Below are 26,209 nucleotides of genomic sequence, written 5' to 3' on the forward strand. Positions count from 1 at the left end.
ATTTCTGACCCAACATCCTGTCACATCCTCCTCATATCCCACATAGTGATGTGGGATCCCCTTTAGAAGCAAAGAATCCAGTCCCTTGCAGTAAACACAATGCAAAACACAAGTATTTTAGGGCAGCAGAAAAAAAATGTCACATAACCTGCAGTCTTCATCCAGTCCTGCGCTCCTCAAGCTTTTTAGAACCATCCTTCCTCTTTTTTTTTTTTCTTTTTCTTTTTTTTTTTTTTTGGTAGAAGTTTCATTTCCCCTTCTCATTTACCCAGTTCCTACCCTCACAAAGGCACTATTCAATCTCTAGCTTATCTCAAACCCCCAGAGGTCAAACACCAGCTTTTTCTTTTTTCATTATGAATCAGTTTGTGTTACCTATTTTCCTCTCCTCATTTTTATTTTTTTTAAAATTCAATTAAATTCAGTGAAACTGAGCCCCAAGCTCTGCCTGTGTTGATTCAAAAGAACAACTACAGTCTTCTCGGGACTGAAGAGGTTGGACATTTTTGGGTGGGACAATCAGAGAGACACACAAGGGAAGCTGAATAGTTTTTTTCTGGGACTTACACATCTTTAATCCTCCAGGATATTTTCTGACTCTCCCCAGACAGAAAATCACTGCACTGGTAAAGGAAAAAAAAAATTGGAGCAAGATAGCAACCCAATTACCAAAGCCATTACATTGTCCAAACAGCCAACATACATAGTTTATTTTTAAAACAGCTGGAATCTCATATTTGACAAAGTCTAAGACAGATCGAGCTTTCAGAACCAGGCTGACACTGATGTAAAGTTAAAACACCTTTGCTGGCATAGGTACAGTAGTGATGTGTCAAAGTCCCTGTCAGACAGAGCTGTCATTCAAAGCTCTACTAGTAGGTTCTGATATCACCAAAAGCTGTGCTTTTTTTCTGGTAGACATGTTTCACAAGAATTTGGGAGAAGTGAGGAAGCTATATCAGCATAAATGTCAGCTTTCCAGCCTGAAAGCATCCTGCTTTAAGAGCTTCTGGTAGGTCTTTGAACCCAGCAGTGTCACAACAGCAAAAGCTACAGGCATATCTTAAGCCTGTTGATAGGCACAAAACCCAGAAGGGAACTTTATGTCTCTTGATCCAGTGTAAACAAGTGCAGCAAAACAGATTCTTTGGGTGATCAGACAGCGTCATCCAGAAATCCTTTGGTGGTTGGACTGCAGGAAACTGCCTGTAAAGGCTCCCCCCCCCCCCCACCTCCCACATGGCAGCAAGTGACAGAGTCAAGTGGGAGGCTGAAAAAAACAGATAAAGAGATGAGTGTGCAGTGCAAGGAGGGGGGCAAGGTTCCAGCAGAGCATTGAAACAGCTTCTTCTTCACCGCAAGCTCATCCTCCAGCTCAGCCTTAGGCAGATGCATCTCCCCATTGCCACTACAGCTCTGTGCACTCAGCTGCAGTCATGCTGCATGCAGCTGAGCACTTGTTTTCCTTTGGATTGCCAAGATGGGTCAAAGCCTGTGGAAGGTGCCTAGTACCTATCCGAGCAGCATTCTCAAGAGGTGACGGTGCTACCATCAGAAACAGCACTTTCCTAAAAGAGGAGATTGTTTCCTTAAGTACCTACCACGTCAATCCAAACTGAAGCCAGGGTGCAGATTTCCAAAAACTGTGGCTAAGTCAGTCTTGGCAGGGGAACCTGTGAACAAGCACCCTGAGTGCCAAAAAATAAAATTGAACCACATACGTATTTCATAATCTTCTGCAGTCTTTTCAATCAAAGTAAATGGATTCATTTAAATAACCTTCTTTATTCATGCTGAAGTAGTTTATCTTGGAGTGAATACAGGTTTCTTGATCCACAAGAAGTAGACTTCTGTGCATTCAAATTGTTTCCTGCTCTGTGTTGCTTTAAGTCACTTATGGAAAGAAAAGCAATAAGAATCACAGAAACTAAGCATCATGAGAAGGGAGATTCCTGACTTTCCAGGTTATCTGCTCAGTTATTTTCACTTTCTTGAGATTTTATAGAACTTTAGAACTTGGCCCATTTCTCTGGTCAAGAAGTGAAAAAAAATAAAATATCAATGCAGAGACCCATACATAAGAAATGGCAACGCATGTTGATGTGCTATGGGGCACAAAAACATTTCTCAGAAGCCAATCATTAAATTAATCAGCAGTATTTATGCAGAATTTAAGACAAGTAGAAAAATGAACAGCAGGCCAGAAAATGCTTCTTTCCTCCAGCCTGGACCTGGTAAAATATCCATATATACATATAAAATATCCATATATTTATATATATTATATACATATATATATACGGATATTTTATATATATATATATATTGTTTTGTTTTAATTATTATTAAATTTTTTTGTCAAAACCTGCTGCACTGTCCTGCAATTGTCCTCACAGAAAAGACCAACTTACAAGTGCAAGTTCTGCTTCACAACAAGACATGCATGACATGAAAGGGAAGAGCACCAAGGAAGAGGGCTTGAGCTTCACTTTTTTTTTCTGCAGAGTTTCCAGCTCACCAAAAGTGGGCTTCAAAAGCTCAGAAAGATAGAGGTGCCAAGAAAATAGCAGCATTATCTCCATCTCAAGGTTACAAACAGCTTCACAACAATATCAGGTGGAAAAAACTCTGTCCAGGCTCTGAAAACATGGATCCCAGCATAGTCAGGAGGGGCAAGCCACATGTAAGAGAGGGAAAGAAGCATGTTGCATTATTTGCGATGGGCTTTCCATAAGCACTATTAGATTCCAAAGAGAATAATATCTAGGAAATGCAGAGAAATTTCCTACAGAACAAGTCTTCAAAATGTCCATTCCACCAACAAGTATTTAAGAAAAGGAAAGAAAAAGATCCCACGAGCCATTAAAGCTTATTCTCGAGTACGTATCTCTGTGAGAGAATTTTTTAATAGTAACTTTGGATTGATCTGTTTTTATCATGTACTGCCAGGGCTACAAGGGAGTATTTGCAATGATTTATACAAGTTGCAGTTCATAATTTTTGATGTGGGCTGAGCTGCTGTTACAAAAATTCCATAGTTCTGAACTTGGGTCAGTTCATCCATTCACAGATCAGTTTGTAACAGTTCCTTTGTTGAAAAACCAGCCTTGGAAATTAAGAATCAGGTAGAAGTTTGCAGTATTTCCCTTCTGTAAACAGATGGAGGAAATCAGAAGCCTTTTTTCCATCCCTTTGAAAAGAGAACCAAACAACTCTCCAAATGAGTTTTAAAGGCACTTACTGCAAATTGCTGGAAATAACTGCAGCCCAGCTCGAGAAACAGAAGCAGCATTTCTCTGTAAAGCTCAGAAAAAAAAAAAATGGTTCTCCATTATATGCTTCTTCTTTGGGGAAAGTAAACTTCTTTGGGTGAGAACAACAAAAAACTTTGGTTCATAACACTATTTTGCATAGGACTTCAAGTAGATCTTCAAAAGCCACTGACTGTCCAGCCTAATACCAAAATACCCACAATCTCTCCTCAGTGATGGATGGTCCTCTTTGGTACAGTGTTTTGTAAGGCAGACATCTTGCTGAGACGGAGTCATACAGCTGCATCTTAGAAAAGGAAGAGAGTGTCACTTGCACCACCACAAACAAATGAATTTAGTTGATTAAAGAACACACAGGAAACCTTGTTTTGGTGGGAGGGCAGGGGGGTGTGGAAGATGAGACAGCACCAATACTTGCTAGAGGCAAGTTGTTCTGCTCCACTAGTTAGCTGTTAAAAGTTGTCAGTAGCTGTGACACATGCGTTGACCAAAGTGTAGAATTACTCCTTTGTGAGTAATTTTATGTAACAAGAAACATGCCGTTAATAAATCCTTCCAGGCAGATACTGCCACAGGAAAATATAAATATTCATTTTGAGAAGTATTTTGGCAGGCACTAAGCACGATACTCACTTGTTGACTGCGTGATGCAAGAAACCTTGTAGGATGACCATATGCTTAAAACACAAAGGACCGTAGCTAGGAATCCAAATGTCTGAATGAAAAAACAGACAAACCACAAATACTTACCATTAGATGACACACAATCCATGAATGTATGGACTCCTGTACATTCAACTATGTATTTTATGATGTTAACAGACCAAAAATGAAGTTATATTTTACTCCATTCTGTCAGCACACTAAAAAAAAAAAAAGTTACCATACTATAATAGCAGCCTATGTCTTGTCAAACCAATGACTGAAAGACAGACTGAAAATCATATAGAGTAGGGAGGAAAAGCTGGACAGCTACACAGTGTCCCACTGGCGAGTCTTCTCATTAGGACACTGCATCAAATGAAAGACTTTTTCGGACACCTCTGATTTCTGCTCTTTTGGCAAACCTCATTCAGACAAGTCTTTATTTGTCATCTGTCAGATAACTAAGTCAGGCGTGTCGTCTCCTACTCCATCTGTATCTACCAGTAATCATTGGGACCAAGCTTGTGAAAACAACTCTTTATTCTAGTGATACTGCATTTTAAGTTCTGTTGCCCACACTCAAAATTCACGCCTCTGAAGAACACTCCAGCCAACAGAGACAGAGTACATCATCCAATACATAGGCCCAGGACAACAAAGGGTTTTAGCTCAGGAGAAATAATCTTGAGCAGGGCTCTCTGTTAAAGCACAGAAGGTGGCAAATGCAGAAGACTAGGGTGAAATGCTAATTTGCAGTTATTACGACAGTCATTTATCAAACCTAAATTGTCTTAATTCTTCCCCAAAACGCATTTGTCTTTATGTGTTAAAGCTAGAGGCTTTGGTTTCAACACATATTCATTTTAGTCGTGAGACTGGAGTCTCACAAAACTTTTTTGTTGGTGTTATGTTATGGAACATTCACTGAAATTAGATAGAAGACAGCACACCAACCAAGAAACAAGGCATGTCTGTAAGAAACTAAAGTGGTGAGCAATAGATTTCTTGCACTCAACTTACGCTGAAATAAAAAAAGCATCAAGACTGATAAACAAGACCTTACCGCTCCAGCCACTAGTCCAGTCAAATTGTAACTCTTTGATGCTGCTACAATTGATGCAATGAGAAGCAGAATTGTACCAATTAAATAATGCAGAAATTCCTGTAAAGACAAACATAGGTTGCTTCAGAAGGGAAACTTCAGAAAAGCATTTCAATATCCATCAGAATCAGAACAAGTTGGCAGAGGTTACTCAAACTCCATGGACAAAACATCAGCCTAGGATTCCATTTTGCCTCACAGTAAGCAGGAGTGATCTGTGTATTTGTGTTTTGAATCTTCATGAAGGTTACATCAACCAATACAGGTGTCTTCAGAACATTGTGCTGTAAGGTGTGCTGGTGGGATATGTGCTTACTGACTTTGTACTGCACTACCAGCATGAGCCACACAATTACCATGTGCAAGGGAGGCAGGAGACACACTATTATAGCAATGTACACAGCCTACTACTTTCACGGAACCCAAGGGATGGAGACAAGTTGTAAATGAATTATCAAAGGCCATGTTACATAGAGAATGAACCCCTGGCAGGACCAGGATAGTGCCATTCTGGAAAAAATGCTTTTGCAGCTTTAAAAGTTGTCATTACAGAACAAACTCTTGAACCATCACAGCTTTACTAATTGTAAGGCACACCTCTGATTGCAACATAGGGACCTTGCCAGGAAACTAAGCCAAACACTAATCCTAGTTTCCCAAAGTCTCTTATAGGATTTTTCTATTCCGTTCCAAAGATACTTGAATATTTGACTCAGCTCCTCTGCTCTGCACTGAGCAAACACAGAGACTGCAGCTGCCCCTCACACACCTTGCCCTAAAGACCCTTCTCCATCTTTGTAGCCTTTCTTTGAACACAAACAGCAATGCATAAGCAGCCTATCCCATTCAAGCTTTCTGAAAGCTTTTTTTAAACAGCCACAAACTGCAGTGCCTTAAATTCACCAGTGCACTGTGGAACAATTGGAAATGAACAAACACATAAAAGGAACAAAATGCAGTGAATGAGGAGGTCAAAATGGCAGAGCTGTGTTACCACAATTCACGCATTAAATACTGCTTTACAAAACTCATTCCATTTTCCATGTTTGCATTATCCTTACATGAAGACAGAAGTACTTTCTAGTAACAAATAATAGAGGTACATATTTTAAGAAGTGTTGCAAGTCTAACTATAGTCTCCATTTAAAAAGAATTTACTTAGGTTTTTTTCTGTTTAGAAGTGGCTGGAAGGATAAACTGTTACCTCACCTCTGTAAACTATTTACATAGCTTCCATTAAAAGCCATTCAAATACTTCTTGAATTTCAAAACTTCCTCTGCATCTCTCTGTTTGGCTTTCCTCACCCCTTTAGTTCTTTCTTTGTAGGATTAACAGGTCACTATGCACTCAAGAGAGGTGTTGTCAGAGGTTACTAAGATCTGTGATCCCACACCAGGACAGATGACTTTCTGTTAGCCGACCTAATCAAAGCTGTTGAGGAAGTTCAGGTCTCTCATTTTCTGTGGTGCCTGTTAGCACTCTGCTAGGATATAAGAGATGGATGTACAGGGGAAATGGTGGAATGATGTAGGATATCCTGCAGGAAGTTCCTAGAGAAGGTCAGGCTATGAGCAGTCAGGCTGAGAATCCCATTTCTTGCTATTGTTTAAGTTACCTATAACCATACCAAAAAGAGCCACGCTTGACTTAAATAGCACACATGGACTTTATTTTGGGACAGGATGTATTACATGAATTCTAATGTAATGAAGTGGTACTCGAGCAAATGTGTAGCTACTATAAATGACCAGAGTTAAGGCCCATCTGCTGACACCTTTTTCCACTTGTCTCAGAATAACACTACTGCCTTCACTGGAGTAAATCTAGATTTATATCAGTGTAAAGGAGAGAAAGGAGAGCAGGATCTGATCCAAGTCAGCTAGAAGATTTAGAATTACAGCATCTTCTGAACTGAATACTAGAACAAAAGCAGCAAAGGTATTTGTACATGAAAGAGAGCTTATCAACACATGACAGCACAAGAAAATGAACAAAGTAATTCAGATATCAACCCATAAAAGAAGCAAAAAATGTAGGCCATCTGACAGACTTACCGCAAGTGGCCAGCTAACACAAGTGAGCGTCCTGTAGATTCTGAAAATGTGGATAATGTAGAAGAACAAAATCATAACCAAGTCACACATGGTAACAATCTGAAAGTAGCTGTATGCGCTGTAATCTGTCCACTGAGAATTATTTACACTGATGAATCCAACCAGCAGTGAGATCTGAAAGACAAAAGGCACATTAAAGGTTTTTAGAGCGGTGCTCAGAGGCCTATGAAGACGGCTTCAAACACTACAATACATCATTTAGAAATAGAAGACGATCATCCTGAGTAAACCTGATGGTCCCAACAAAGTGGAGGACAAAGTAACAGGCACAAAAATGTTCAAAGCCGAGATAGAGCCAGCTGCTAGAAAGAAAGCAATGGTCTCAGACGGCCTGCAGGATCCAAACTGAAGAAGTCTCTATTACTAAGCAAGAGGCCTCAAACAGAGAACAGGTGCTGAATGTTTGGGGTTGCAGCAGCAACTCAAGGACCTAAACCCCATGGAATTTCAGAAGGACATGGATAGCTCACTGCAGCTGAAATCACTGAATGCTGCTGAAATGAATATACCCATGAACACACCTTTAGTTCTATTTAGTAGGTGCTGGCTGTAACTGAGATAACAATTTCACCCCTCTTTTCCTATCACCTGCACAGCAGAGTTATCAGTAGACTGCACAGTAGTACTCTAGGAAATGATGCCATCATGTCAAGAAACCTTTAAAAAGTTTTACTGTGTTAACAATGTTACATAAAACCAAAACTTCTATTACCTGTAGGCTTGCAAAGGACTTACCTAATGTGTGATTAAAAAAATCTACCCAGGGTACAGCCAAATATTTTATTATTACAGGCCTCAGTAACATGCACTTTCAGCCACTGTAATTTTCAGTTCACCCAAAGCCAAACAGGAATGACTCACACTTTAAAAGTTTCTTCAAGACATATAGAAAAAACTGAAGCCTGCACTTCAGTACTGCATGTACAGTCATCCTTCAAGCTCCTAACCAACTCTATCCATATCATTTCATTCAAATTAAAAGGAAAAAAAATCTAACACCCAAACGACGTAATCCAGTTTCTTCCTGCAAAGGAGCCAATTCATTGTCATAAGATGATGTGGCTGTTTGGATGGAGTTTGGTCAAAATAACAATTTATTGTGAAGTTCTGATGTGTGGATAGAGCTTTTGGTTGCACCTGGGGGTGTGTCTGTTTAGCCTGTCTGCCTAAGCAGGTGGAATTGGGTCAAACATATAGCAGGAAGAATCTGAGCTATGTTGTTTGGGTGCTGGATTGTTTTTTTTTCCTACATGTACTTTTCCAAATGCGCGATACAGGTCAGTCCCTGCCTCCCCAACTAGTTTCTGCCCTCTAGCTTGGGAATTTAACACTGTGGCAGCATCCCATCTGTTCAGTGCTTCTCTCTGCACCGTGCCTATTCTCTGCCTCCCAACACAGGTCTCACAGCTTAGCCACCGGGTAATCCTAAACGCACAAAGTCTTGCATTTTATGTATTGTGGAGATTTCAGAGATGCTTCATTTCATAGACGATGAGAAATAAAAGCTCTCCACAATTCAGCATTTCCTAAACTTCTGGCCAAGTTCTTGAATCTTGAGATCGTTTCAATGATCTCCCTGAAGTGAAGGAGAACAAGGGAGTAGCTGGGGCTGCAAGGGAAACAATGGGAAGCAGGAGCCAGGATCGCTTACATTGACATCTCAGCTCCCTGAATCTTAACATCAGTTGAGCTAAGACACTTGACTGAGCTGCCAGATAACCTGAACCCTCAGGTGGAGATCATCATTTACTGTATTCTCTAAGAGATCATTTGCAGTGATACAAGACACTCTCCTAATAATTCAGTAAGAAAACAAAAATCATATTCAGTGAATTTTAATTCTGACGAAAGATTCAACATCAAAGTCACAGCAAGTACTGTGAGATGGGATGAGGACAATGCTTGTCTGAACACCAAAGGCTAAAAGAAGTCTCCCTTATTCAGGTGCTTTTATAATGACCGGGCTTCAGTTTTTATACTGTACAAACCAAGAAGGGAGAGCCAGTTCATGGAAATGCTGAATCTGCCTGTTAACTCATTTCACACTTGAACCATTTCCTTTATCACCTTTTTTTTTACTGTATACAAAGGGTAAGAAGGACTGGGGCCCTGAAATACAGCTACCATCCAAATAAGCAGCACTGGTAAGCCTTACTCACTACAAACATTACCATAATCCAGTTCTTAAGCTTCATATGTTCAAAGCAGGGAAGCATAAAGTTTTCTTTTTCTTCCTCTTAGATAGCTTGTATAAAAATGACAGAACAAGCAGAAAGAAGAATGAGGGGCATTCAGCGACAGGATCGGAAAACTCCTCTGAGGAGCTGCAGCCCTCAAAAGTAAGATCCAGGGTTAAAAACATCTGACCAGCTCCCAGGAACATGATAGAAACTTGAATTTAACAAACACACCTTCCATTCCAAGTGCCAATTCCCAATTAATCTTTGTGGCCCTCCTCTGGACCCAATCCAAAAGCTCCATGTCCTTCTTGTGTTGAGGGCCCCAGGACTGGATGCAGTACTCCAGGTGGGGTCTCAAGAGAGCAAAATAGAGGGGCAGAATCACCTCCCTTGACCTGCTGGTCTCACTTCTCCCATTGTAAACCAGGATATGGTTGGCCTTCAGAGCTGCAAGCACATATTGCTAGCTCATGTTGAATCTTTCATCAATCAATATTCCCAAACCCTTCTCTTCATGTTTGAATTCTACCCAACTCCCTGCACTTGCCCTTGGCTGTCTGTAGTCCTACAGAGGCAATAGGTTGGACTCATCTGCACAAATACAAACGAATGTGCTGGAGAGTAAAAAGAATCTGGACCAAACTCACACGCCCAAAACAACTTAGAAAAGAATTACCTGTTCCAATGACAGGGCAGGCATAACACAAGAAATTACAGATAATGTTTCCTCCTTAATGCCCCTGAGGGTAGCAATGGAACCACAGAATAAGAAAGGACCTTTTTTGCCCTCCACACACCCAATATGCTGGCTGGCACGACTGAGCATTCTCTAATCACGTGGTAGAAGACTGCAGTTTATCTGACCATGCAACAGTTTTATAACCCAAGAATAAATCTGTGCAAGTGCTTTGTGCAATCTTTTTCTACTGTCCCACTTTAATGGATGTAATAAATAAAGCTGTGACTTTATTACCAATACTTAATTCTTTTGTAACATTTGGAGAGAACTAAATTTTCTTCAGACACAGCTACCTGCACAAACATAAATCCAGCACCATCTCCAATATCGACAACGTGCTATAAAGGAAAGCTTAATGTTCTGAGCATTAGAGACACACTTCCACAGACAAACACTGACAGAAGATAGGAGGAATTGAATGTCAGCACCTCTTGAGCTCCAGTCTCAGTTTTGTAACTTTATTATCATTTAGATTTGAGTAAATTATGTGATTTTCTGCTTCAATTCCCCCATTCACCAAATAAGGGCTAATAGAATAGAATAGCTCAGTTGGAAGGAACACTGAATGACCATTAAGTCCAACTGTCTGACCACTTCAAGCTAAACAAAGGTTAAAGCGTGCTTCTGAGGGCACTATCAAAACGCTTCTTGAGAGCTGACGGGCACATGGGTCACCAATGACCCCTACAGAAAGCCTGTTCAGTGTCTGACCACCCTCATGGTATAGAACGTTTTTCTAACATCCATCCCGAACCTTCCCTGGTGCAGCTTTGTGCCATTCCTAAAGACTCATGCTAAAGTTTTTCACCTTCCCAACACTTTAGACATATAAAATAAGGCAAAAATGTTGAACACCGCAAATAAACGATCAAGATGTTTATGACCTTAGGTCAAGATGACTGTTCTCATTTACAGTGTAAACGAGAATAGATGCCCATGAAAACCAAAATGGAACAGCAACAAAAAACAAAACTAAACAAACAAAAATTCCACCCATAGATTGATGCAACAGAGAAGTGTGTATTAATACAATATGAAAAAAATCCTAAAAGATCCAAGGGAGATGTCAGGGAACAAGTAAAAGGGTAGGAAAAGGTTAGTCTTCTGGGGTTGCTTTTGGGTTGATTCATTGCCATTACTCCATACAATTAATAAAAATGAGTATCCTAAGTTACTGTAAAATAGTAACTAGTGGCTATCTCCTGACTACCATCATCTGAAATCTAGGAATAAACTCACTAACTCCAATGACTCCAAAGTGGTGTTGGCAAGCGGGCATTCTTTACTTACAAGGTTGAATGCCTGTCTCCACCCTAACCATGAATACCTTGCACAAAAGACCTTCAGCTTATATATGTTACTTGTGTTTTATATGCAAAGGTTTCCCCTGGGCAGTACACACACACTCAATAATCCCCTCCAAAATCATTAACGTGGGGTCCTGGCTCCTTGCACATGCTCAGTGATTTTGGGTGGCGGTCTCAAGACCCTCAGGGGATGAAGTAAGCACTTGTCTTCTTCATGACGCAGATTGCCCTCCTCTTCTTTGTTCCAGTTGGCAATTTTCCATAGCTTGTTTGCAATGATGAACAACTCTTTGTATCTTAGCTCCCTGTTTTCCTAACCTAGCAATAAGTCCTTGTAGGGTGATATACTGGGGAAGGCACCCACACTGACCTAGATAGCAATTATGTACTGGGCTCCATGAGTAGATAAACGATGCCCTGCTTAGCATCAAGTACGTTTTGCTTAGCAACAGACAATTAAGACAAGTGCGTTTTGCTTAACATCAGCTAGTTTTGTGAAAGCAGGTATTATTCAATTAAGGATATCACTATCACTTACTTACAGTGAACTCTGATATCATGTGTTACAAAGAAAATACCCAAAACACATCCCAAATAGACTCCTGTTTTCTAACTGGAAACATAAGCTGCAAAGTTCAGACCTCTATTTGTCCTCTGGACCATTCCTTCCTATGCATTATCACTGGTCTGCATCCAGCTGTTGTTTTACTTCTCTGATAATGCCTGTGGAGTAAAGGTTTCCCTTTCCCACTGTGTCTGCACAGCATCCAGTACAGTGGAAGCATACTGGGTCTGGCTGGGAAGGAGTTAACTGCCTTCACAGTAGCTGACTTGGTGCTGTGCTTTGCCTTTTTGGTTAGAAGAGCGTTGATAGCACATCGATGTTTTGCCCATTGCCGAGCAGTGCTCACACAGTGGCAAGGCTTTCTCTCTGCATTAAACAAAGCAAGCAGGCTGGATGTGGGCAAGAGGCTGGTAGAGGATATGGCTGAACCAGCTCTTCGAGGTGACCCCAAGGATATTCCAGGCCACGTGATGCAGTGCTCAGCAATGTGCTAAGAGCAAGGAGAAGGACAGGGTGATGTTCCTGGCTATTGCCTCTGTCTTACCAAGCAACCATGATGAGCCTGCTCTCCAGGAAGTGACAGGGCATCTGCCCACCAGTGGGGAGTAGGTGAACAAATTCCTCTTTTTGCTTTGCTTTCACACACAGCTTTTGTTTTCCTTATGAAACTGTCATTATCAAAATCCATGAGATGCATTTCTATTTTCTCTCCACCTTTTCCAGAGGAAAAGGGAGCACATGAGAGCCAGGGTGGGTGTCTGGCTGTTGGCCGTAGTCAGCCCACCTCACTGGCTGTCCAGGCCTAGGACTTCCAGCTGCTGCTGTACTACCAACAACGGTAATAAAAATGTTAATTCATGCAAATCTCATGATCAAACCCTGAAATGATAATTTGAAACTGCTGTCTTACCACATGACTTTTAGCTATGGCGTTCTTTTTCTATATAGAAAATAAGATGTGAAATGCCAGCTAAACCACTGGGAAGGTAAAGCAGATTGGAATCAAATCTGCATCAAGATAACTAGTTCGAGAGAAACACTGTAACTCTTGTCTCAAAGATTTTGAGTAACACCATGACACATACATTGACACGTATATCCACCCATCACTACATCACCTTTCCATTTATTTTACTACATGATATAAAACCACTTCCTTGCTTTTCTTTGCAGATCTTCTTTTCTTTCTTGGCTATACTCCCCTCTGCTCTGCTCTCCCATAAGAAGTTTCTTTTAATTCAATGGATTTTTTTCCTTCTTTATTTCTTATTATTCCTCTTTTCTTCTTCACTCCCTACATGATACCCCGTACTTAGAATCACAGGATTTTCAGGTTGGAAAAGACCTTGAAGATCATCAAGTCCAACCACAGCCTAACCATAGTACCCTAACTCTAACAACCCTCTGCTAAATCACATCCCTAATATATACTTCCTCTCTTCTGTATCTCATTCTTTCCAAAGAATCTAAATTTCCTTCCATGCATCTGGAAACAAAATATTTCCCCTTTTTAATATATCCTAGCTATCTTCTCCATGCCCTTTCATCGGGACATGCTTTGCAGTTAGGTAAGTAAAAATATTTCCAGAGGGGTATAGTTTGATGCATCTAAGCCAAAGCAATGCCAAAAGCAATTCCTAGCCTTCCTACTCAGCCACTTTGTGTAGTACCAGCACAGAGTATTGTGAGGTCAAAGAAAACCAAAGAACTGACACAACAACACAATAATTCTGCCTGTGTTTATGTCTTCCCCTGTGCATGAATTGTTTTTCCAGCTGTTATCTGTTCTATAATTAGTGCAGGGACACAACAATGGAGCCAGTGCAAGAGGAAAGGTGACAGAGGGAATGGTATAAGCAGCTGGGAAAAGAAACAAGAATATTCCTTTCAGGTGGCAGTGCCAGCCAAGGCGCACACAAAACTAGAAGCCTCAGAAGCCCACTAACCAAAGTGCCATCTACTAACCAGGTGTGCAGGCAAACAAGACATTATCTCAGAGCACAGTTCAGGGGAAAGAGGTCAGGAGACAGGATTCAACGTGCTACTACATCTGTACCAATGCTGTAGGCAGCAGCTCTGCTTTACCAGCCCCCGGCTTGTAGTTGATAGTGTGTGAAATAACAGAAAATGCTTTTCTTTTCCATGCTTCTTTGGAAATGAATTACATTCTCTAGAGGACAGAAATAGCCTTTTCTTTCTTTCTTTTCTTTCTTTCTCTCTCTCTCTCTCCTTCCTTCCTTCCTTCCCTCCCTCCTTCCTTCTTTCCTTCCTTCCTTCCTTCCCTCCTTCCCTCCTTCCCTCCTTCCCTCTTTCCTTTCCTTTCCTTTCCTTTCCTTTCCTTTCCTTTCCTTTCCTTTCCTTTCCTTTCCTTTCCTTTCCTTTCCTTTCCTTTCCTTTCCTTTCCTTTCCTTTCCTTTCCTTTCCTTTCCTTTCCTTTCCTTTCCTTTCCTTTCCTTCCCCATCTTCCCTTAAATGCTATAAACAGCAGTGAAAGACTTCATCGCACTTGGTGGAGCACTGGTGAACCACTGTACTGCTTCAACGCTCCCTCCTCCTTAATCTAATTCCTCCTCTCTTAAAACGTACCCAAGTCTTGTGCAAACAACTGTACAGAAGCTGTCTGTCTTCAGATTTGGAGTAAGGGGCAGTGGTGACTCACATCAAGTTTTATTACAGCCTTTTTAAAGTAATAATCATAAGAGCTAAATGCTTCTTTTATTTGAATGCAAAAAAAAAGTCAAAGCTTTCAGCTTGTGACACCAGTCAAAACAGAATGTGGAATTTTCCATCCTAAGCGTGCCAATGAGGATAGCCATGTCATGCTTAGGTGTCCTGCACAGAGAAGAGCTGTCACTGACTGCAGCTGTACTACCACACTGTGTGCATTTATGAATGTCACGCCACAACACAGTGAAGCAACATCTATATTATTAATGACGTGTTTCTGGGCAGAATCAAACGGTTTTTGGAACAGCTTCCCAAAGCAGTAAGATAGACGAAGCTCAGGTCAAGGTCACAAGCATAATCCATGCAAGACCAGTTCAGCTAATTCAAGCAACAAAGCTGGCTGATGTTGTAACCAAAATCAACTTCTTCCAAAGGAAATGTGGGGTCTAACAGGCAAGCACAAACTAGAAAGATTCAAAAAGGAACAAATGATAAAGAATCCAATCCAGCTAAAACCTCCCTTAATGACAGACGAAATCAGCAATCTTCAAGTGCATGGATCTGTGAAGCAGTCAGTCTTCAGTTGCACAACAATCTCTCAGCCCCTGCGTCTAGGCAGATTTCCTCTTGTCTGGCTGGTTTGCTAAAATAAGGAGGCTGCCTGGCCTCTGATAAGTGACTTCTCTTATGCACTGCCATCCACAGCTATTTATTGAAGATATGAGTGGTGGAAGGGTGACAAGAAGAAGGCAAAATAATCTTATTTGACCCTCTAAGACTCAGATAAGAGGACAAGCCTAAGCAAAAGGAAGTGGTACTCTTCATTTATTAATAAGTTTCTTATCTGTTCTGGCACAGGACCTGGCGACAGCAAAGGATGTTATGTAATCACAGAACCAGTGTGGGAATGACATTATTAAAGAGCCCTTGTTGCAGGACGGTGATAGCCATGATTACTAAAAATGCAATTCTCTGTAATGACCAGCTATGTTACTCCTAATGCAGAGCACAGTGCAAGCAACATGTCAGTCCCACCACTGTCAGCTCAGCCAGCTCCCTGCCTCACACCCCAAAGCTGCCCACACCATCACACCACGCTGTACTGAAAGACACTACGCAGTGCTGTACATCGTTAGCCGAAAGCTGAGCACTTCACTGTCATATGGCAAAGAACAAGCTAGATTCTCATCTAGCAGTGAATTAATTTAAAAGAGCAAAGTAAGTTTGTCAACAAGAGGCTCATAACTTCATTTCTTTTCTCTCTAAACCGATACTAGAAGATTTAGGTTCTGCCTTGTTTTATAAATCAGATTCTGTTTAAAACACTCCAACTGTAAAATCATTATCAGCAAGTTTTTCCAATCTATGTAAAAACATACATACAAAACCCCTATTACTGCAGCAATATGTTAAGTCATAATTGAGTAACAGTGCACGAGTGCCATATTCAAGTCACAAACAATTCCCAAAACACATTAAAACTCATTGCAAAAGATTATTAATAGCAGAGCTGACTTTTAACATCTCTGCAAATGATATGGCCGGAATTCTAAATACAGCAAATATTCTACCAAGATTTTAACTCTGGAAAAGGCAACTGCTTTCCTTCGAGCACTCAAGGAGGTCTTATGCCTTTCTAGGCACCCACAAATCCTAGAGATGCTGTTCTGAACAAGACCAGAAGACTCGTATACTGTGTGAACATGTCACTTGTCCATCTGTTTAAGATATTATTAACAGATAATAGGGAGGTGATTGTCCCTCTCTACTCTGCTCTTGTGAGGCCCCATCTGCAGTACTGTGTCCAGGTGTGGAGCCCTCAGTAGAAGAAAGACATGGAGATTTTGGAAAGGGTCCAGAGGAGGGCCACAAAGATGATCAGGGGGCTGGAGCACCTCCCCTATGAGGACAGGCTGAGGGAGTTGGGCTTGTTCAGCCTGGAGAAGGTTGAGGGGTGACCTCATTGCAGCCTTTCAATACCTGAAGGGAACTTACTCCCAGGAGGGGAGTAAACTCTTCGAAAGGGCTGACAATAGCAGGACACAGGGAAATGGTTTTAAGTTAAAAGAGGGAAGATTTAGGTTGGATGTTAGGGGGAAGTTCTTCACTAGGAGAGTGGTTAGGCCCTGGAACAGGCTGCCCATGGAGGTTGTGGATGCCCCGTCCTTGGAGGTGTTCAAGACCAGGTTGGACAGGGCCCTGGGCAACCTGATCTAGTAAATGTGTATGTTTGGTGGCCCTGCCAGGCAGGGGGGTTGGAACTTCATGATCCTTGAGGTCCCTTCCAACCCGGGTCATTCTGTGATTCTGTGAATAAGATGCTACTCCTTGTGCATGCAACAGCTCCAGTGGAACAGCCACCCACTCCAGCAATCTCTCCCATCTCACCTGTATTGCTTCCTCTCAGCCTGCCAAGAAGAAATACACAGAGGAGGAGCAAGGTAGCTCTGAAACCACCATTCCGAACCACTCTCACTGTACACTAAGTTGTATTGTTTGCCCTTTAGACAGCTAATGAAGTCCTGTATTATAAGTAATACACAATGTAGGAAGAGCTTAATCCGTACTTGTGAGCTAGACAGCTCTTGTACATAAAGGTCATGGCTATCTAAAAATGCATGGAGCCATCATGCATGGCAGTACCACCTACAGAGGAGCCCATGCTGGATGGCCAGCCAAGCCTGGCTCGGATTGTCTGTCTGCATGAAGTGCAATACACATGATGTTCGTGGTTGACAAACTCCCCCACAAACTCTGCACAAAGAACTGCAAAGCCTCCTACTTGACCAAGGTATCCAATACGTATCTAGCAGGGCACACCTACTTTAAGCTCAAATGGGAACATACAGCACAAAACCAGCACCTCGTGGCAACCAACTTCCTACTAACCTGTCAAACCAGGCACGCAGAAAATAAAAAGCACATGGAATCTCATCTTCTGAAAGCTGTTACTGAGATAAACAGCACCTTGCAAACTGCTCAGGGAAGTCTCGGTACCCACACCTGTAACCCTCAGCAAGCAATTTGTTCATCCCGCTCCTTACGGATGCTGCTCACAACACAACTCATTCTCATTGTCTGAGGCATTTACTGCTTGGCTGACTCGAATCTTCAGTTAGCACCTGTCATCTCTTTTCCCAGCCCCAGAGAATACCACACTGACATCTGGCAATCGCACAGAGAGCTGTTAAAAAGACTGTATCTGTCATCTTCAGTAATGGCTTTGTGAGCTTTGGAAATAGAGCCTTAAGCAAGGTCTCCTAAAACAAGAGGAGACTGTTAACATCACTGAAGTCTATGTTGTTAGCTGTGCTGGTACATCATTTATTTTTTTTTTTTTAAATCAGGAAAAAACAGGTGAGATGTTCCCCAAAATGCTGACATCGTGACAATTTCCACATTAACCAGCATTATCTCAACCCAGCTGACGGATGAGACAGGGCCTCAGCACACAGCAGAATGACCTCTTCTAAGTGCACACACTTAGTGCTTGGCGAGGCATCGGAGAAATGAAAGGTGATGAGATAACAGATGAGATTCCCCAGTGGTACCACTGCCTGGCAGGTCACACAAACACGCAGGGATGGCATTGCCCTTGCTATGAAGAAGCCACACTCAGACTATCTACAAAAGCCTCAATTAGGCAGCAGGTGAGAAACAGCAGCTGGAGACTGGGTTTTTCCCTTGCAGATGAGAGGCCTCTTCAAGTGGCCTTCCCAGTTCTGGGTAAATTTGATTACAGACTTACATGACAGCACCCAAAGCCTTTCTGCAGTTCTTCAGTTGCTGCTGATCATCTCTTAACGCTTTCTTTCCCTCCCAGCTGTCAGCGTTTGTTTCATGAACTCGGAAATGGTATGGAAATAAAACCAAACATTCCAAGAAAATTCCTCTTGAAGCAGTTTCTCAATCTTGTCATTGTCACACTTCCATTTTCCTTGTGTCAAGCTATGAGCAGAAGAAGTACAAGAACACTGATTCTGTGATTCTGTGAACAGCAGATCAGTTTGCTATGGCTTTGAAGGCTGCAGCCACCTGGCTTGGGCCAGTCAGATATTCCTGTACTTGCTGGAAAATTGTTTTAGCTGTGATGATTTCTTTGGAATCTGAGTTATGCAGCACAAAGGAAGCACGCAGGTGTGTGGAAGAAAATCACAGCAATTTTAAAGTTTGATCTTTGCATAGAGAGAGCAGCAATTTCTGGCTGCTGTATACTTTACATCTCACCACAAAAGAGGACAAGCCCGCAGCGCACGTGATGTGACAACCCTGCGAAGGAGAGGCTCAGCCACAGGACTGAGAGAATGCCCTACAAGTACACCCAAGGGAGGGGAGCGGAGGAAACACTTACTCATAGTAGCCAAACACTGTCTGGCTTTTGCGGCCCACACCGCTTTGTCCAGGCAATGTAAAGCTGTTACCTAACATCGTCATGGTCAGGCACGCTGCCCTCGCTGAGGTATGTCCATGGCTCCCCTGATCATGATGAGACACATGGATTGTTCCAGGGCTGCAGGAGCAGAATCTGCTCAACAAGAGAATTTTCGACCTTTTTAGGCTCTGAGCTCTTAAAGACCACACTTGCACAGAACTGAACCCCTGGTTTTCATTTCCCCTTGGCAGGAGAAGCGGATGTCCACAGGGACACCATCCCCAGAGAGAGAGGTGAGGGGATACGGCACCCTAACACTTCTTAGGAAAGTCACCGAGCACTAAGAATCCATAATTTTCACATCTAACAACCCACAGACACCACGTACACCTGGCAGAGATTTCAAAATGCTGCTGCAGATCTAACTTCCTGTGAAACATGTGTGCCAGAAAACCACTGCCAATACCTCACTCTGCTCTTTCAAGCATGCTAAACACATCTCAGGAGATGTGGTAAATTTCTAGGCTTCACTTCCTGTTTTTTTCTGGTTTCAGAAAATGAACTTACTAGACCTTGTTCAGTCACAGCTACACAAAGAGCTCTGCATGCCATGAATGTATTACAACAAATCCGAATGGGTGAGCCAAGTGAGCAAGGCATGATAGCTCCAGTTCTGTGCTTGCAGGTTGCCTCTTCTGGAAAGAAATAAAGCATTCACTGACACTTTTGGAACAGAGATTCCCTAATCACAGAATCACAGAATGACCCGGGTTGGAAGGGACCTCAAGGATCATGTAGTTCCAACCCCCCTGCCTGGCAGGGCCACCAAACATACACATTTACTAGATCAGGTTGCCCAGGGCCCCGTCCAACCTGGTCTTGAACACCTCCAAGAACGGGGCATCCACAACCTCCCTGGGCAGCCTGTTCTAGGGCCTAACCACTCTCCTAGTGAAGAACTTCCCCCTAACATCCAACCTAAATCTTCCCTCTTTTAACTTAAAACCATTTCCCCGTGCCCTGCTATTGACAGCCCTTTCGAAGAGTTTACTCCCCTCCTGGGAGTAAGTTCCCTTCAGGTATTGAAAGGCTGCAATGAGGTCACCCCACAACCTTCTCTTCTCCAGGCTGAACAAACCCAACTCCCTCAGCCTGTCCTCATAGGGGAGGTGCTCCAGCCCCCTGATCATCTTCGTGGCCCTCCTCTGGACCCTTTCCCAAATCTCCATGTCTTTTTTTGTACTGAGGGCTCCACACCTGGACACAGTACTAATATTTAACAACAGCAATATACCAGACTTGATTTTAGCCTTCTAGAGCAGCTCAAGCATCCAAAAATTCACGTGGAACCAATTCATGCTTATGCAGCTCCTGCCATTCTCTCCCAGATACTGGCTGCTCCTGACAATAGTCTCTGTGGCTGCACTGTTCCCTCAAATCTCTCATGAAAGAAGAAAAGTGAAGGAGAGCTGAAGTAAAGCTACATCAGTTCCCTGCTTTGGCGTATTGCACAACCTCGTAAACAGCTGCATCACTGTAGCTGAGAATGGCAGCACAGAGAGAAAATTCCTTCCACTGACACTGCCTCTGAAGTTTTGACCCATCAAATAAAACCATGTCGGCCTACCACCAAGCACTACTTAGCACACAGGGAACATGCTGTCTGCTCCCAGCTCATATGCAAATACCTGGGCAGAAATTGTATGGCCACCCCGAGCAGAGGAATGGAAAAAGTACGCCCGGCCAAGCCAGCCTGTTGCAGTGATCTCAGAATGTAAATAACAGGACTTCCCAGAACTACGGGTTTTAATTATGAGGCTCAGGCATTCCTCACTCAAATGCCCTCGCTTACTTTTGAGCCACCTATGACATAAACTTCTATCTCTATGGCCAGTATGCCAAGCGAGGTCCCTTCACTGTAACATGTATCAGGATGGCAATGAGCACCTACAATACATGTGCCTGACCTTGGCCTGACAGTAATAACTTTGCTGCAAAAATGAAAAGATAAATTCAATTCCTTATTTTTTAGCCAGTAATTTATCACACAGCTGCAGGCTGAGGATAGCCATACATTTTCAAAGTGGTTTTCCTCATTTATTACTTTTTCTACTACCTCAAATCCTCCAATAAGGTTTTTTGTGTAATACATCAGGGCATCACTGTTAGCTAGAACAGCATCATTTTTCCTGTTTTCTGTTATGAGCTGGGATGAAGAAACAAGCAGAACACAGACCTGGTTGAGTGTGAGCTTGGCAGCTCAGTATCTGGCAACTTACAGCCAAGCTTGTTACTTCTGGACACTGTTTGCCTTTGGAAGAACTATGGACAGAGTAACTGTGGATTGAAAATACAGTCTATGTAGAAGAAAAGTTTACAATTTCATCATCTCTGCATATATATCCTGACTAAACAGTCTTACTACCATACAAGCAAAGTCATACATCACCAACACATTGCTGCAAAGAGCTACATCATGTACTTCAACTCCATAGACAAAAGGAGTTTCGGGCTCAAGTTAAAGACTGGACTGACTGGAGAGCTGCTCCAACAGCATTTGCTTTTGTGCATTTCCTTTTTCTATATCAATGGTTTTGACTAGGAGTTTTTCTCATCCACCAACAGGTTTTGCTTTCTTTTCATATTTTAACACCTTCTGAATGCAGCTCTCCAGTAAGTTCGGCTGATACCGTCCCACACATTTTGATCTTGGCTCTAACAATCTAGCTACCAACAGGTTTTTTTTTGGCTCTCAGCATAAGATGTATTAATACACCCTTGAACACCATTATTCAGCTCTATGTTTGTATATAATCATCCGGAGAAGTTTCAGCAAACTTCAGTGTTGCTCAGAGGCTGCCTGGTGGGCCATTCAGATATCAAGCACGTAACTGCCTTTGTCAACACTTGGGAAATGAAATATTTACTCAGCAGAAGAGCTTTAAGTATCGCCTTAGCAACTTTAACAAGTTAAAAACAATGTTGTTAAGTCAACTCCCACTGGGTTTATGCTATTTTTTCCAGCTTTGAGAAGATTTCTTCTTTTTTCATCTGGCGAAACTGTTATTTCCCGATTCAGATTAAATAAGATGGTTCTTAGCTTAAAACACTGTATACTATGGCTGTACTTGCTGTACCAGAGCCACCATCTGCTCAGTAACAACGGCATTATTGTGGGGACATCCACCCTTAGTCTGGACTCTGGTCACAGTTACCGTGGCCCATCTTGAAGGAGGGGCAGAGAGGCCACGGGTCACCCCCATTCCTCTCAGGATCCAGAAGCCAGGAACAGTCCTGCTATGGTTTGAGAAGTCCGAGACCTAGAGAAGCACATACTGTGCTGTGATGCCTCTTCTTGTACACAAGAGCTCCAAACAGTCTCTAAGGGCACAGGAGACCTCAGAAGGTTTCCTGGTAAACTCTGACTGAGAACTACCCAAGCTGGGTACCCAGAAAGTCCTGCATTGGTGAGCATGCTGCTGCTCTGAACCACAGCACGACCCTGCGTGTAAGGCTGTGAGTACAAAAGATACCGGCAAAACTGCAAATACAAAAAAGAATGAAAGCAGGAACAAAAGGAAGAGCGATATTCAAGCTAAACCAGCTGAAGTCAATGCTGAAGATACATCACAACTTCTTTCACAGCATCAATTCAGACTGGACTTTGAAAATGGAGTTCCTATTAACATTATTGATGCTCACACATGAAACACAGCTGTCCAGCTGCCTTACTGCCATGTAAAGTGCACAAGTAACTATTTTTCTCCTCCACTGTATTTTCAAAATATCTATGCAGAGCATTCCTTGCGTATTAGAAAGTGAGGAACTCAATGTATAAAATGCATTACCTTCTCAAAGCTGTAATTATGCAAAATAAAGGAATGTATGCAGGCTCACAGGCACGAAACATGCTTTTTACTTCCTAATTTCAGTCTATACTAGGTACTACAGCCAACATGAGCTTCCATATGACCCAGAAGAACTCAGAGGGAAAGAACTGGTAACACGGAGTCAGTAATGATCAGATTCCTGGACAAGCTGCTCATCTTGCATGAGACTGCTGAATTTTAAGGCTTGTGTTAAGATCCTCCTCACAGAAGAAAATCTGTGACATGAGCTTCTATTTCCTTGGTACAGTTACCCCAGCATGTTGACGCCATCTATTAGAATAATTTCATGCAAAATCAAATGATTTATGCTAATTCAGGGGCTTGCAAACAGCCCTTAGCATTGCTATAAGTGAAGAAATAAAAATGTTTTCTTGTTCTCTCTCATATCGTTTACTTCTTGGCGAAGGGGACTGAGGAAGAAGGAGAAAGGAGATGCAATAGTGTTCCTTCTTCATAAGAACCATTCAGAAGCCCAGTACTCCATGAAGCACATTGTATGTCTAACTGAAAACGACTTACTTTTGTCCTCTGTCAGCATAACAGTTCTCCCTCCTAAGAAGGCTGCATTCCCTCCATCCCTACTAACGTTAATCCAGGAATGCTTACAGTTTTATCACAGAGAACTCCGATCAAACACAGATACTGCCAAGACCAGAAGAACTGAATGCTAATAAAAGCAGATCTATAGGTATAGTGAAAATAACCTCTGAGAAAAGATGAACTTTAGATAAACATTGAGGAGTTGATCTAAAACTACCTTGCCCTGCTCATTTCTACACACTGCAGCACAAGCATTTTGTTTTCTTTGGAAACTGTTTGCGAATAATACATTACCAAGATAACACATCAGAAGAGTTTAATCTGCCCCTTGGATAGCTGAAGTAACTTCTAGTGATGTTATTTATAAGCTGGAATGGAGAAAAAATGTATGAGGGTAAAGTTGGAAGAGGGCTCACGGGAACTTGTTAAATCAGCACAGCTTAAATTCTAATGATATTGATATTGCACAGCATTCATTACATATTAGTTCATTTATATGTTAAATATCACACTGTTGCATACATTTACATACATCATATTAAAGCATGCGAAGTATGTAAAGCACACATTCCACACTTTCCATCCACACCAAAACTGAAAGTTCAGCACAAATACGCATCGCTTGTGAGAGCTTTAAGAGTAACACGTAGGAAGTGTAGTGAAGACATATCAGGATGGACAGCAGAGAGGACTAGGTCCTTCTAGTCCATAAAAGGAATTGTTCTTTCCACAGTGGTGAAAACGAAAAGATAAGTGGGCTTCTACTTAGCCAGCAAAGCACAAGTCTACAGTTTTAGGACCGCAGGGTCACTGGCAACGGAGACATGCCTTCAAAAGAGCATCATTTTATCTCCTGGAAAGATACTCCAGATCCTCATGATGGTTTGGGAACAACCCAAGAGAAGAGAATGCAGCAGACAGCTGTTGGCACCGCTACTGAGCTGAACACACAGCGAGGGACAACTGCAGTATAAATGCTCAGCAGCTGCAGGTAGCCGCGTCCAGTGTCATCAATTCCATCCCTCATTGGAACTTTAGGATCTGACACTGCTACGCTGTAGCCTAAAATTATTTTTAACTTTTAATTTCTGTTTAGGACTTAGACGGTATCAAAAAAGGACGGAAAGGAAAGGAAAGGAAAGGAAAGGAAAGGAAAGGAAAGGAAAGGAAAGGAAAGGAAAGGAAAGGAAAGATGGTGCTGGGAGCTATCAGACACCAAGGGAATATCTCCAGCATGGAAACCTGTTGAGCTGCAAGGTTTTGCAGGATGAGAATATATGTGAGGAGGCATCGCTACACGTGTTGCCCATGATCTCTTCTGTGCACCCATCGTTATTCAGTGCCATACAGGATCTCAGCTGGCAAATCACTCCATGGATTAAGAACCGTGTGCCACAGAAACTACAGAAGAGCTTCTCTATGTGTTGACCTCTCCACATGTGGATGGAGCAAAGGTTTGACCTGAGGACCGGCTGTGACCATCAGTGCTCTGTGATGGCTTTCCCCCCAGTCCCTGCTATTTGGTGATACCTCACCCCAACCCCAGCCTAGGAGCTCACCCCAACCCCAGCCTCGCAGGCGACCCTCGGCCTCATCTGCTCCCAAAACTTACCACAGCTAACAGACCGCCGATGTGCAACACCTGATGTGCCAAAATTATGATTAATAACAAAGAGTTGTCAATGCTCCTCATTACCGCTGGCTTCAGACACCCCAGCAGCACAGCGTTCCCTCAGGCTGACACACATCTGTCTCCATCAGAGAAGGGAAAGCAGAGGCTGCTTCTGACGGGAGTTGGCACTTGTTGTAGTGAGACAAACCGTTCTCCCTCCTCCTCCCGCCAGCTGCGAGGGCTGCAGAGTAAAACCCGCCGTTCCCCGCCGCCCCCAGGCCACCCTGCCCGGTTCCGTACCATCTGGGCCACCTTCAGCATGCCGGCACACGAGCGGAAATAGGCGCCGTCCATCAGCTCCCCGTCCGAACCCGCTGAGGAGGCGGCGGCCGACGGCGGCGCGGCTGGCCCCGCGCTGCTCACCCCGGTGCGGATCACTCGCCCCCCGTGAGACATGGCTCCGTCCTGCTGCTCCGCTGCTCTGCTGCGGCCCGGACCGGGATAAGGGGTACAGGACGAAACGGGACGGGGCGGGGCGCGAGGAGAAGGGAAGGAGGGCTGTGGAGGGGCCGGGCGGAGCGGCGTACCTCCCCGCCGGCCGGGCGGTGCCCCGGGGCAGCTTGCGGGGCGGAGCCCGGGGGCGGCGGGGAAGCGGACGCCGAAGTTTGTCTGCAGTGCTCTACGAGAGAGCCGGGTCACAGCTGGGTGCTGGCCAGCAGCTGCTCGAGGCATCGCCCTACGCAGCTTGAGTGCCTGCACGCCCAGATAGGCGAGGGCACCGCGGTGTCCCAAAAGGCAAAATGTTGTCTTCAGTGGGTGACAGCAGGAGGAGTTGTAACGATGTCGGAATGGCTCTGCCCCGCAGCTGGAGTTCAGTCATGCAGAGATACAACACTGCTCGCAAAGGAAGCTCTACGTTTCCTCGTGTTTATAAATAAGTGGTTGTGCTTTGTTTGACAGGAGGGTAAAAGCAGCTCCCGAGCTTAGCATCTGTTGCTTCTATAGAAACATCACACACAGAATCACAGAATGACCCGGGTTGGAAGGGACCTCAAGGATCATGTAGTTCCAACCCCCCTGCCTGGCAGGGCCACCAAACATACACATTTACTAGATCAGGTCGCCCAGGGCCTCGTCCAACCTGGTCTTGAACACCTCCAAGGACGGGGCACCCACAACCTCCCTGGGCAGCCTGTTCCAGGG

General features: G+C 43.1%; 1 protein-coding gene across 1 annotated transcript; it reads right to left on the reverse strand.

Moving 5' to 3' along the window:
- Positions 1-677: 677 nt before the first annotated feature.
- CMTM7 (CKLF like MARVEL transmembrane domain containing 7) lies at positions 678-25,494 on the reverse strand. The gene is made up of 5 exons (XM_015853996.3): positions 25,307-25,494; positions 7,075-7,248; positions 4,981-5,079; positions 3,906-3,987; positions 678-3,558 (listed from the first exon to the last, which is right to left on the reverse strand). Exons 1-5 carry the CDS (start codon positions 25,460-25,462, stop codon positions 3,545-3,547), a joined length of 525 nt encoding a protein of 174 aa, XP_015709482.1. The 5' UTR covers positions 25,463-25,494; the 3' UTR covers positions 678-3,544.
- Positions 25,495-26,209: the final 715 nt, after the last annotated feature.

Source organism: Coturnix japonica, chromosome 2, assembly GCF_054131305.1.
Source record: "Coturnix japonica strain WE chromosome 2, WE-NBRP24, whole genome shotgun sequence".
In the NCBI taxonomy this organism is placed as follows: Eukaryota; Metazoa; Chordata; class Aves; order Galliformes; family Phasianidae; genus Coturnix; species Coturnix japonica.

Bases quoted from the DNA above. Each gene is read 5' to 3' on its own strand.
- CMTM7 (XM_015853996.3), bottom strand. From the start codon at position 25,462: ATGTCTCACGGGGGGCGAGTGATCCGCACCGGGGTGAGCAGCGCGGGG. The intron at 5,080-7,074 runs GTAAGTCTGTCA...TTGTCTTTACAG, and splicing joins GTGTTAGCTGGCCACTTGCG to GAATTTCTGCATTATTTAAT. The intron at 3,988-4,980 runs GTAAGGTCTTGT...TTTTTCATTCAG, and splicing joins CTGGACTAGTGGCTGGAGCG to ACATTTGGATTCCTAGCTAC.